General features: G+C 55.7%; 1 protein-coding gene across 5 annotated transcripts in view; it reads right to left on the bottom strand.

The window, feature by feature from the left end:
• The window catches only part of FGD5 (FYVE, RhoGEF and PH domain containing 5), a 130,983-nt gene extending 125,883 nt beyond the window's left edge, over window positions 1–5,100 (bottom strand). For 3 of the 5 annotated variants that reach the window (XM_043442610.1, XM_043442614.1, XM_043442613.1), the window contains exon 1: window positions 4,916–5,099. In XM_043442610.1, the coding sequence (XP_043298545.1) occupies window positions 4,916–4,928 (13 nt within the window). In that variant the 5' untranslated portion in view covers window positions 4,929–5,099. Of the gene's footprint in view, window positions 1–3,815; window positions 3,924–4,915 lie in introns of those variants that run through there. The other 2 variants (XM_043442612.1, XM_043442615.1) reach the window with 2 other exon arrangements.
• Window positions 5,101–12,270: the final 7,170 nt, after the last annotated feature.

Raw genomic sequence — 12,270 nt, 5'->3', positions numbered from 1 at the left:
AATCAACATTAAAAAAAGAAGAAAAAAAAAAAGAAAGATAATCAACAAGGACCTGCTGTACAGCATAGGGAACTCTACTCAAGATTCTGTAATAACCTATATGGGAAGGGAGTCTGAAAAGAATACACACACACACATATGCATATAAATACTCAAACGTGCGCAGTCACTTCAATCACATCTGATTCTTTGCGACCCATGAAGCCTGCCAGGCTCCCCTGTACATGGGCTTTTCCAGGCAAGAATAGTGGATCGGGTTGCCATGCCCGCCTCCATGGGATTTACCCAACTCAGGGATCAAACCACGTCTCCTATGTCTCAGGCAGATTCTTTACCCGCTGAGCCACTGGGGAAGCCCCTATATATATTCCATATATATATATATACACACATATGTATAAATATGGTTGGTCAAAGATGTTATGAAAAAACATGAACGAATTTTTTTGCCAACCCAATATATATATATAACAGAATCATTTTGCTGTACACAAAACACAAAACTGTAAATCAACTCTGCTCCAATATAAAATAAAAATTAAAAAAAAAAAAAAAGAAACCAGGTTAGGTGTTCCAGGCAGAAGGCACAGAAAGTGCAAAGGCCCAGAGGCAGTGAGATGCAAGGCCTTTGGAAGCATGACCAACAGTCCAGTTTGGCTGAGCTTTAGAATATGGCGGGGATGGATTAATAACAGGATAAATCAGAGCAGGGGCTTCCTCCTCTGGGTTCAGTGTAACTTTCTGACTCTCTAGAACCCAGCAGTCATGTATGGATGTGAGAGGTGGACCATATACAAAGCTGAGTGCCAAAGAATGGATACTTTGGAACTGTGGTGTTGGAGAAGACTCTGGAGAGTCCTGTGGGCTGCAAGGAGACCCACCCAGTCTATCCTAAAGGAGATCAGCCCTGAATATTCACTGGAAGGACAGATGCCGAAGCTGAAGCTCCAACACTTGGGCCATCCGATGTGACAAGCCGACTCATCGGAAAAGACACTGAAGCTGGCAAAGACTGAGGGCAGGAGGATAAGGGGGTGACAGAGTATAACATGGTTGGACGTTATCACTGACTCAGTGGACGTGAGTCGGAGCAAATTTCAGGAGATGGTGAAGGACAGGGAAGCCTGGTGTGCTGCAGTCCATGGGGTTGCAGAGTCGGACACGACTGAGCAAGTGAACAACCACAGCAAGAACTGAGCGTGGATGGACCTTCTCTCTCCCCGAAACACACAGCCTGGGGGGCACACCCTCACCACCCTGAGGTACCAATGCCCAAGACCTCCTGGCAATGCGCTACCCCTGAGGATGACCTGAATGCAGAATACCCGTGAGTCAAGATGCCAAGAGTTAACTGAGGGTGGGGGTGGGGAGCCACAGTGACAGGAGGAAGAGATTTTTCACAGCCTCTGGAGATAGAAATCATCCACAGCCAGCCAGCCCCCTGGTACCAGCTTGTATTTTCTCTCTCTATTTTAATTAAATATCTGCCACTCACACATTCATGCTGCTGGTAGCCATTCCCTTCTCCAGGGGATCTTCCCAACCCAAGGATCGAACCCAGATCTCCCACATTGCCGGCAGATTCTTTACCAGCTGAGCCACAAGGGAAGTCCAAGAATACAGGAATGGGTAGCCTATCGCTTCTCCAGGGGATCTTCCCGACCCAGGAATCGAACCGGGGTCTCCTGCATTGCAGGCGGATTCTTTACCAGCTGAGCTATCAGGGAAGCCCCCCTTGTCAGCTATGCAGAGGTTAAATGAGAAGAGGTACTTGGAGGAGCACTGGACTGGAGCTCTGATCTCCATGGCTGCCTCTGCCGTGAGTTGAAGGGACACCTTGGGCAAGGCCCCTCCTTTGCCTGAGCCTCAGTTTCCACATCTGCAGCGTGAGGGGACTGCACCGAACAGTCAGTAAGTGCCTTCTCCTCTGGCCGGCGACAGTCTTTTAAACTTGTGGCTTTTCTGATGACGTTCCCTGACATCCCCAACTTGGGCCCCTGCGTCTGTTGCAACTGCGGTTCACTGTTCTCCCCCTGGAACTCTCATAACCATATGTTCCAAGAGTAATTATCTTCCAATTTCACCTTCCAATTGCATCTGAATTTACATTTCATTCCTGGATGCCTGCTGGAATGTCCAAGTCAAGCCTGATGATTTCTAATGAGGCTGCGGTTAGGTGAGTCCAGCGACCCGTGACGGGTGTGGGACCCACGACCCACGTGGGAAAGGCCTGGCTGGGACAGACCTGACTCCAACCTCAGCTCCGCACACGTCAGCTGTGTGATCTCAGGCACATCACTGTGCCTCTCTGAGCCTCAGTTTCTTTCTAGAGAAAATGGAAGAAATACTCTGCTTTTTTCATAATGCTGTTCCTTGTTGTTCAAGGCAAAAATGTTTGTTCAAGGCAAAAAAACCCACATAAGGTACCTAACAAAGTCAACTGGCAGACATTTCCTGACCACCTACTATGTGTTATGCACCGGATAAATAAAGCAGGCTCTCAAGCTGGACAGTCTGTTTCACCCCTGTCTCAGCTCCTTATTAGGTCAGCAACCACAAAATCCCTGCAGCTCAATTTTCCCATCGATAAAATGAGGATGGCAACAGTACTCAGGATGAAGTTACTGTGAAAACTGATACAAGTATAAAAGACTAAAGACCAGCATCTGCTTCAATATTAACTAGTAATCTGTTAGTTACGTATAATGTGATGGGGGCTTCTCAGATGGCCCAGTGGTAAAGAATCTGTCTGCAATGCAGGACAGTTGGGTTCGATCGCTGGGTCAGGAAGATCCCTGGAGGAGGAAATGGCAACCCACCTGGGTATTCTTGCCTGGGAAATGCCATGGACAGAGTAACCTGGCAGGCTACAGTCCATGGGGTCACAAAGAGTCGGTCGGATACGACCTGGGAACTAAATAACAACAACATACGGTGACAGACACCGTGCTAGGCCGGGGACAAGCTCTGTTTAATTATGAGAACTTAACAACAAAGATCTCATTATCCCCATTTTCAAGATGAAGAAATAGACATTGAGAGGTTAACCAACCTGCTCAAGGTCAAATAACTAGGCATACGGTGGTTATGGGGTTCAGTCCCATGGAGTATGAACCACTCGGCTGCATAATCAAGACATTCAGAGCCAAGCACATACATATCATTACGTGAGATCTATGACTGCCATCACACAGAAAAAGTAACCAGATTTACGCTAGACACAAATTAAAGGATGCTGGAACCCAAGAGTGGTAAGTGCTGAGATTTCCTGAGACCAAACCTGCCGCTCGCTAAGCGTTTTCTGGCTCACTCCAAACCCTGGAGTCTCCGAGAATAGAGGGCTTGCCCAAGTCTCCTGCAGGGAAACGTGGGAAAACCGCACGGGGCTCTCACCATTGTTTTCCAGCGAGTTTTATTAGGCTGTAGGAAAGACTTAGCCTGGCTCTGTCTGCGCTAGATCTAGCAGCAGGCCACCTCCTTCCTAGAAGGATGGGGCTGGCTGGGCACTGGGACCCTGCCCCGGTCTTCTCTCCACTCCACCAAGGTGGCACCCCGCCCCCACCCCCAGCCCCTACCCCCCGCGACCAACACTCACGGAGGGTCCAGCTGTGTGCTGGCCACAGCCGAGCCTGGACACAGGGAGGCGGCCACTGCCTTCCTAAGCCCCCAAGTGTCTCCTTTGTCAGATCAATGAGCCAAACGTCTCCCACCCGCACCTCACTCCTCAGACAAAGATTTTATTCATTAAAAACACTTGAGAAAGGAAAAGCCCACAACGCACAGACGCACACACACACACACTTTTTTACACCCACCCAGGGCAGCAGGATATGGTTCTAAGACAGCCAAAATGGTGGCTTCCTGTTTCTTTAGGGATGTGTGTTTTGGAGTTCGGATTCGGACAAGGGTGTTGGCCGGGGAGGGAGCTGCCTTCTGCTAAATTCTATGAGAAAAAAAAAAATATGAAAAGAGCGATAATCGCTCCTTGGCAGGCAAGTGAAGTTAGCTGGGACGGCTGCCTCCTCGTAAACTCGCCTCTTGGAGGCAACTTTCTGCCCTCCCCGCGGAGGAGTCAGGACACCGAAGAACTGGGGTCCAGGCACCGCCCATCTCTGGGTCTCAGTCAGTGAGTCTGTTAAACGGCACTCCTCGGAGGGGATCGCTCTGTACCGTCGAACGCATTCGGGATTTCACGGACGCCCCGGGCGGGCAGAGGCAGATTCTCAGGGCAGTGACGCGAGGGCTGGGAGGGAACGCCGTCCCCTGGGCGTTCGGTCCCGCCGGCGAGGCACAAAGCGGGGCCCCGGGCCAGGGCCCCGCAGGGGATGGGGGCGCGCCGCTGCGGGGGGCGGGGGCGGGGTGTGATCATTTAGGGCTTTTTAATTCCAAAGGAGAGCGAGCGCCAAGTCTGGGGGGGGGGGGTGTCCAGGAGAGGCGCGAGAGGCCGCCAAGGGCGCGCCGCGCAGAGTGAGGGACCAGGCATAGACCCGGCGTGGGGAAAGCGCGGACGGATCCGGGGGGCCAAGAGGGCCTCTGGGGGGCCAGCGAGAGCCTGAAGGGGACCCCAAGGAGCAGGAGGGAGGATTCAGGGGCGCTACCAAGTCGCTTTTGCGAAGGGAGCGTCTTTCCCCGTCGCGAGGGGACCCCCAAGCCGCGGGCCGCGGTGGGAGCCGGAGGCGGCCTATCGGGGGTGGGGTGCGGCCTCGCCGACACCGAGGAGGCATCCCCGAGGTGGGGCGTCCCGGACGGGACTGAGAGCCCCCGACGCTCTCAGCCTCCTCAGGACCCGCCCGTCCCTCAGCCCAGGCGGAAGGTCGGGGGGTTTCTGGGCAGCTCGCTCCGGAGAGCCTCGCGGGCTCCAACTTGGAGCGCCGGACGGGGCCCCTTGGCGCGCGCGCCCCGCGGAGCCTCCTACCTGCTCTGTTCATCTTCCAGCGCGCGGAGCCCGGGGCCGCCCGTCGGTGCCTCCGTCCGTCCGAGCGCGAGTCCGCGCGCCGCCTCACTCCATGGCCGCCCCGCGGGGCCCGCACCCCCCGCCCCGGCGCCTGCCCCGCCCCCGGCGCGCGCCGGACTCCGCGCGGCGCGCAGGGCCAGTGGGGGCGCGGGGCGCCGGCCTCCGGGGCTGGGCGGGGCCGGGGAGCGGAGCGGGTGCGCGGTCGGGGCGCGGGGGGCGGCGGCGCGCTCACTCAGGCCGCGGCGCGGCGCGCGGGGCCGGGGGGGCGCGAGCCTCGGGGGGCGGGGCCGGGGGCGCGGGCGCGCGGGCGGGGGGCGGTGGCCGGGCCGGCGCGCGGCGTCGTGTCCGCTCCGGGCGCCCGGCTCCGCGCGCGCTGCGCTCTGGCCGCCGGGCTTCTGCCGGTGCCGCCGCTGCGGCCGCTGCGCCTCCGCCCACTCCGAGACGTTTCCTCCCGCTCTCCGAGAGGAAGGCTTTTAAAATTTCTCCTTTCTGCTCCGTCAGGGATCGAGGGAGCCGAGGGGCGAGGCGTCCCCGCGCACATTTAAAGGGGCCGTGGCGTGGGGCCTCGGGGAGCTGCGCGAGGTTCCAGGGAGTAGGACGGGGGGCGTGGTGAAGCGGCGAGTTGGGCTTCTAGGGGGTCCCTTCGCCCAGCGGACCGTCTGTCACTTGATTTTCAACCTCAGGCATTCATTCATTCAGTCCCGGGCCCAGCCCTGGGCCGTGCTGGGCGCAGAACAAGACAACCCAAAATTCTTGCCCCTCGTGGAGCTTAGATGGGAGGTCTGTGGCAACACAAGACAAATAAGCAAAAAACATTTCAGAGAGTTACGAGTGCCTTGAGGGAGATAAACCAGGGACGTGGGGGCAGAACAGGAGCGCGCGAAGTGAGCCGATCAGCGCTGTAATTTTTAAAGTGCGAATTCTTAGGGCCCTCCCCAGACTTACTGACTCAGAAATCCCCTGGTAAGAAATCCTTCTGATGCCAGCTAGCTTGACAACCTCTGGAGGACAGAACAGGTGATCAAGGAAGGCCTCCCCGAGGCAGTGACATGGAAAAGGAGACCCTGTAAGCAGGACCTTTGTCTGCTCGGCGCAAACCGGTCAGCACCTCGCTGGGACCCGGGCCTGGCGCTGGCAGACGTGGATGACGCAAGCCTTTACCCTTGAGCCCCTGTCGGATTGGCCACGCAAACATAGGCATTTTTGTTTCCCTGGACGAGCACTGGTATGAGGACAGGTGTGCGCAGGAACTTGGGGGAACTTAGAGGTGACCCCTGAATGAAGTGGGTACCAGAAAAAAAAAAAAAACACAAAACCTTTCAGATGGAGGGAGTAGCTTGGGCACAGACTTAGAGGTGTGAGAAGGTACCACCTGATGGAAGAGCCAGGAGGGGTTCAGCGAGGCAGGGTGAAGGGGAGGCAGCATCTGTTAAGAGGCACAGACAGTGGGGTGTTTTGAATGTCATACCAAGGCTTCCTTCTATCAGCTGTTGAAAGCTGTCTTGTATATAACTGGCAGTCAACCCTTCCGGAGCACCTACTGTGTGCCCGGCAAAGTGTTAAGGTCTGTATCTGCACGCTGACCCATTTAAGTCTCCCCACAGCCTTACGAAGCTGGTAGCAAAACTCTTCCCATGTTACATTTGAGGAACACGAGTGAGCTAAGAGTTAAAATGAGCTTGTCTGGTGGTTCTTGCCCTGGTTGCTCCATGTCTGCATCTCCGGGGCCCAGCTCAAGCTGCGGCTTGGTCATGGAGTAGTTTGGTTGTGAGCCTTCCGTGTGCCAGAGTGCAGGCCAGCGGCAACCCCGGCGCTCTGTGGAAGGAACTCGGGCGTGGGGCAGCTTGGCAATTTAGCCGGCTTTCCTGGTGGCTCAGAAGGTAAAGAATCCACCTGCAATGCAGGAGACCTGAGTTCAATCCCTGGGTGGGGAAGATCCCCTGGAGAAGGGAACAGCTACCCACTCCAGTATTCTGTCCTGGAGAATCCCATGGGAGAGGAGCCTGGCGGGCTACAGTCCATAAGGTCACAGGAGTTGGACACAACTTAGCAACTAAACCACCAACCACCAGGCAATTTAGCCAGTGTATCCACTATGTCCCTTCCTGTCCCTCATGTGGGGAGTAAAGGCCCAGAAATGACCCCTTGCCAGGGTGATGGCTCCAGAGCACAGCCTATGTCTGCTCTGCTGACCCCTGCAGCCCTGGCGTCTAGTATAGAACCCAGCACTTAGTAGGTCTTCACAAGATATGTGTTGTCCACAAAAATAAAGGCCTGGGACAGAGCTTCAGACAGTTGTTTGGGATTTTCTGGGACTGAAAATGGCAGAGGCTAGAATTTTTGTGACTTTGACCAGCTGTGCTGGGAGCTTGCTTGTGAGGAGGCAGAATTCCAAATGGACATGAAGCTTTTTGCAGCCGTGGCTGTCCTCCCTGAACCAAGATGCCTGTGGCCCAGCCTGTGGTCCAGGTGGTCCCCAGAGAACCAGATACTTAGGTTTCATAGATGAAACACCTCACTGCTCTGAACGACGTCCATGGAGCCCCGCAGCAGCATTCAGGTGCTTCTTAACAATGCAGAGTTTCAGACCCCAGCCCAGCCCCACTGAACCACAGCCTGCATTTTAACAAGCTCTCCAGAGCATCTGTTCATCCCTCTGGAGAAACCCTGCCCTGGAAAACTCAATCCATTACCTTTTGACCAGATGTGCTGCCAAAGTCCAGAGAAGTAGAGAAGACTTCCCCAGGTTCTCATCGCAGGGACAACTTAATTCTCTGACCTCTGTCTCCTTATTAATACATTATCAGAAGGTGGGCAGGTTCGTAGAAATCTGGGGGCCAGCACCCAGCAGAACCCCAGGTGCGTATTGTTGCATAGTCGCTCGGTCGTGTCTGGCTCTTTGCGACCCCGTGGATTGTAGCTCGCCAGGCTCCCCTGCCCATGGGATGCTCCAGGCAGGAATACCGGAGCTGTATACCAACAATGGGTGGCCATTTCCTCCTCCAGGGGACCTTCCTGACCCAGGGATCAAACCCCTACTGCTGAGCCACCAGGGAAGACCCCTGGTGCCTATTAGGTGCTCACTCAAATATACACAACCTGTATGAAGGTGTGATTTGAATTGTTTCATGAGCCAGTTGATGCCTAACACACAGAAGGTGTTCAGTGCACACATAGTGAAGACAGGAATCAATACATGTTTCTCTCAATCACGATAAAAAAAATCTTATATAGTGTTTTCACACTCACCAAGCACGTTCATACACCTAGCCAGGTCTGTAGGGTTTGTTTTTTCCATCTTTTAACCCCACAGTACAGAATCAGATGATGCACACTTTCAGGCAAGGGTTCCAGGGTGTACCTCCCTGTTTCTCCAGATTCAGAAATGAATTTGACCCTTTCAAAGGATGTATTCGCCTCTGAACTGCCACAGAGTCCTTAAGCCTCTGGCCTTTTGTGGGGAAATTCTTTTGCCTCTGAAATGGGAAAGTGATGGCAGTCTTTGTGTTACTTAAGACAGGCTGTTCGTAAACTTTATGGATCCCTGTGTGGAAGCGGTGGAGGTGATGGAGGTGGTGAGGTGTGATGGAGGTGAAGGAGGTGGGGTGAGGGGAGGTCGTGAGGGGCTGGGAGTAGCTGTGAAAGTCATAGCGAGGGTGGAAGGCGTGATGTCGTGGTGTTTCAGGAGGAGATGATGGACGTGGTGGTCCGGAGGGAGGGAGGTGTCCACTTGAATATGGGTGCAGAGGAGGGAGTGGACCAATCACTGCGATATTTGATGCAAGAGGAAAATACGTTTTAAAAGCTGAGATCGTCTCTGAGAACTAGCAGTAAAACCCAAAGGACCAAGGACCCCCCAGGCAGGAGCAGAAGGCTCAGCTGACTCAGTCAACGGCCCCCTTACCCTTCGCTCTAGGGCCTGCGGAAGGGAGAAGGGAGGGCAGGAAGAGACCTTGGTGCTTGGCTAAGACCTTGTCACGACTGTTGAATTTGGGATTTGAGACTAAGCAAAGTCTACTTTAAAAAGATCATAGCACCACAGGCAGTTGGGGGAAAAAAAACCCAACAACCCAGGTCTGAACTTGTTTAGCTGAAACCGCACGGTGGTGAGGAGTGATGGGCTGTGAAGTTGAAATGCTTAGTGCTTTGTTTGCTTTTCCTAATACGAGAAAATGGATGGGAGAGACCAGAGGGCTCTACAAACATCCGGAGCTAATACTGGTGGTTGGACTTGCTTAGTCCGCGTGGAACCGAGCCATAACCGCTCTCAGAGCTCAGGAATGGGGGTGAATGTTGTGTGGCGGTGATGACCACCCTCGCTCTGGTTTTGAGCCTTTCACGCACATATTCTTCCCAGGAACCCTGTAAAGGGTTTATTATCTGTCCATTTCACGCATGGGAAAACCAAGGCCCAGGCTGGCGAACTGACCGGCCCTTTCGGTCCAGCCAGAACTCCCACCGGCTTCACCCTGAGAAATTGTTCTTATCAGGCTGTACTGCTTTCTCTGTGACGGGCACAAAGGCTGCCTAGACTTCACGTTTTGGGAACCGTTCACCATTTTACTTCCTCCTCTCAGCAGACATGAGCCACTCACGGTAGGTGTTATGCCCGCTTGACAGGTTGGGAAACTGAGGCCCAGCGGGAAAAATATGGTGAGTCAGGGGATTCCAAGGCTGGGAGCCACACCCCCTGACCTCCAAGGCCCACGTCGGAACACGGTGGTGCCCTGCACACGACTTAGGTGGCCGTAGATCGAGACCGCTGAAATCCAGCTCCTCGCTCCCGCCTGCCTGCAGCCTCGGCCAAGGGCAGAGCCAGCACCGAAGCTGGGTGTGCAGAAACAGGGAGCACCCAGGCGGTGAGATCTCCAGGTCAAGCGTCCTGGACCGGCGGTAGGGCACGGTGGTCGGGAGCCACGCCGGAGTGACCTGGTGGGGAGGGCAGGTCCCAGCCTCAGCGTCCCCTCTGATATCTGAGGGGTATTTGCTGAGCGCTTAGCTGGTGCACGCAGTAAGTGGCACTAGTGGTAAGGAAGCTGCCTGCCACTGCAGGAGACACAGGAGATGCGGGTTCGACTCCTGGGTGCGGAAGATCCCTTGGAGGAGGGAATGGCAACCATTCCAGGATTCTGGCCTGGAGAATCCCGTGGACAGAGGAGCCTGGGGGCTACAGTCCATGCGGTCGCACAAACTCAGACACGACTGAAGTGACTTTGCACGCACACACCTGAGTCTCTTTACTTATTTGGTGTCTCAGTAGCTCATTTACTTTTCTCAACAAGCCTATGAAGCAGTCAATGTTATGACCCCCGGGTTACGCAGGAGGCCCCCAAGGCCCAGAGAGGCTGAGGCGTTCGCCCGAGGAGGCGCAGCTAGTGAGTCGTGGGGATTGCGCCCTGGCGCAGGGGCCGGCTTTCTTACCCACTTCTGACGCCCTGTCAAGGACATGATGATGGTGTCTGGTCGTAAAAGGAGATAAATTATCTAAAGCATTCAGGAGCGGGGAAGGGGAGACGGGAGGTGCTCCAGAAATGATCATTAATCATTTAGAACGCGTACGACAGAGTTGGTGTCCAAATACTTCCAAACAAAGTACTTGGGGAACGGGGGGCAGGCACGCCCCACAATCAGCGCCAAAGAGGGATGGGAGAGAGCGTTTATTGAGCAGCCTCTGTATACCAGGACGGGTGAGAGGGAGCAACGCGGGGGCCCCCCAGGAGCATGGGGGGTGGGGGGCCGGGGCCCTGCTTCCTGCTCCAGCCCAGGGTTTTGTTTCTGGCCGAGATGGGAAGTCTGGCATAAAGCTGGGGCGTGGGCCAGCCACCTTCACAGCCTTCTCTATAGCAGACACCCCTGGTTTCCCGGGTTCCACGTGGGCAGGCACGCCTTGTGCATGGTATTCAAAAGGAAGTGACGCCGGGCCCTGCCGCCTTTTCGGCCTCTTGGGCTGCCCACCCCATAACCCGGCGGCCTCGACAGTAACTGAGTTGCCTTCTTGGCTCCAGGGGTGGCCAGGTCTGAGCCAGACACCTGCCGGGGGGGACTCGGCTTGGCAAGGCCACCCCTCCCTTCCTGTGCCCCAGAGATCAGCCCGCAACCCCACCCCACTACACCCACCAGGGCTAGGTGTGAACCAGGGAGGAGGGGGCATCCTGAAGGCCCCTAGTTTCACCAGTCACTGACCCTGTGGCCTTGGGGTGGGGGGGACACCTGGACTCCGTACACCTCAATTTTGTCCTCTGTAAAATGGGAACAGTGAGACCTTTCTCTCGGGTCGTGGTGAGGGCTGAAGGATGTGAGTTCCTCTCTCTCTTCCCTTTCCTGTCCTTGAAGAGCTCGCGGTTTGCTCCGAGAAAAGGGCTTGGGTCAGCTCACCGTGACACGGTAGAGCTGGGGGTGAAGGCAGAGGAGTGAGTTGGGCCATGGGGCTAGGGAAGGGCTGGTGACAAGGGGCTGGGCTTTTAAGGTCAAGTGGCATTTATGGCGGAGGGGTAAGTTTGCCATTCCAGGTGGGGATACAGCCTGTGGGGATGCAAGAGGGAGGGCCTGGGGCAAGATCTCCAGTGGCCGGCCAGAGAGTCTGAACTGTACCCTGCAGGTGATGGGAAGCCTTAGAGTATTTACAGGGGAGGGAGGGGGTGACAGGGCCAGACCTGTGTGGTAGCCGGAGTGGGAGAGGAGCCAGAGGGACAAGCGTGGAGGCAGGATGACCCACGGAGGCTGGGAGCAGGGCCCCCAAGAGAGATCAGGCCTAAGTTCATGCATGCCCCTGATTCAAGTTGCAGAGTTCAAATGCATGCAAGGAAGGCTTCCAGGAGGAGGCAGACTTTGCTCTGCACCCTGAAAAAAAAAAAATCACACAAGCAGACAGGAGCAGGAGAGAGCGGCCGCGCGGGGTGGGAGTTGGGACTGGGGGCTCCCGGGAGCCCAGTGGGGCTGATGCGTCTGGGAGGCACGTAGCTGAGGGGGACAGGCAGGGGCCTCGAAGGCCTTTGTCCAGTGGGCCTCTGACGCTCTGAGGACGGGCTGAGCGTGGGGGGGAGCAGAGTCCGGGGCCGGGCAGGGCCACTCAGAGTTTTTATCACCACTGGGTGGGATCCAAGGTCTGTGGAGGAAGTGACCGCCCTCTTCCGGCCAGCCATTTTTTTTTTTTTTTCCTTTCTGCTGCCCCGTTGGCTTTCTCCCGAGGCCGCATTTCCACAACGCCCCTCCTGGCCGGCCGGGTGTGGGCATGGCTCCACCACACACCCAGCGGCCGGGGTGGCCCTGCCCTAGGCTTCCTGCCCCTCTCTGGGCAGGCTGATTGGAGGAAAACA

This window comes from Cervus canadensis, chromosome 22, assembly GCF_019320065.1.
Source record: "Cervus canadensis isolate Bull #8, Minnesota chromosome 22, ASM1932006v1, whole genome shotgun sequence".
NCBI lineage: Eukaryota > Metazoa > Chordata > Mammalia > Artiodactyla > Cervidae > Cervus > Cervus canadensis.
The sequence above is the reverse complement of the archived record's forward strand: the minus strand, read 5'-3'. Positions and strand labels throughout refer to the sequence as shown.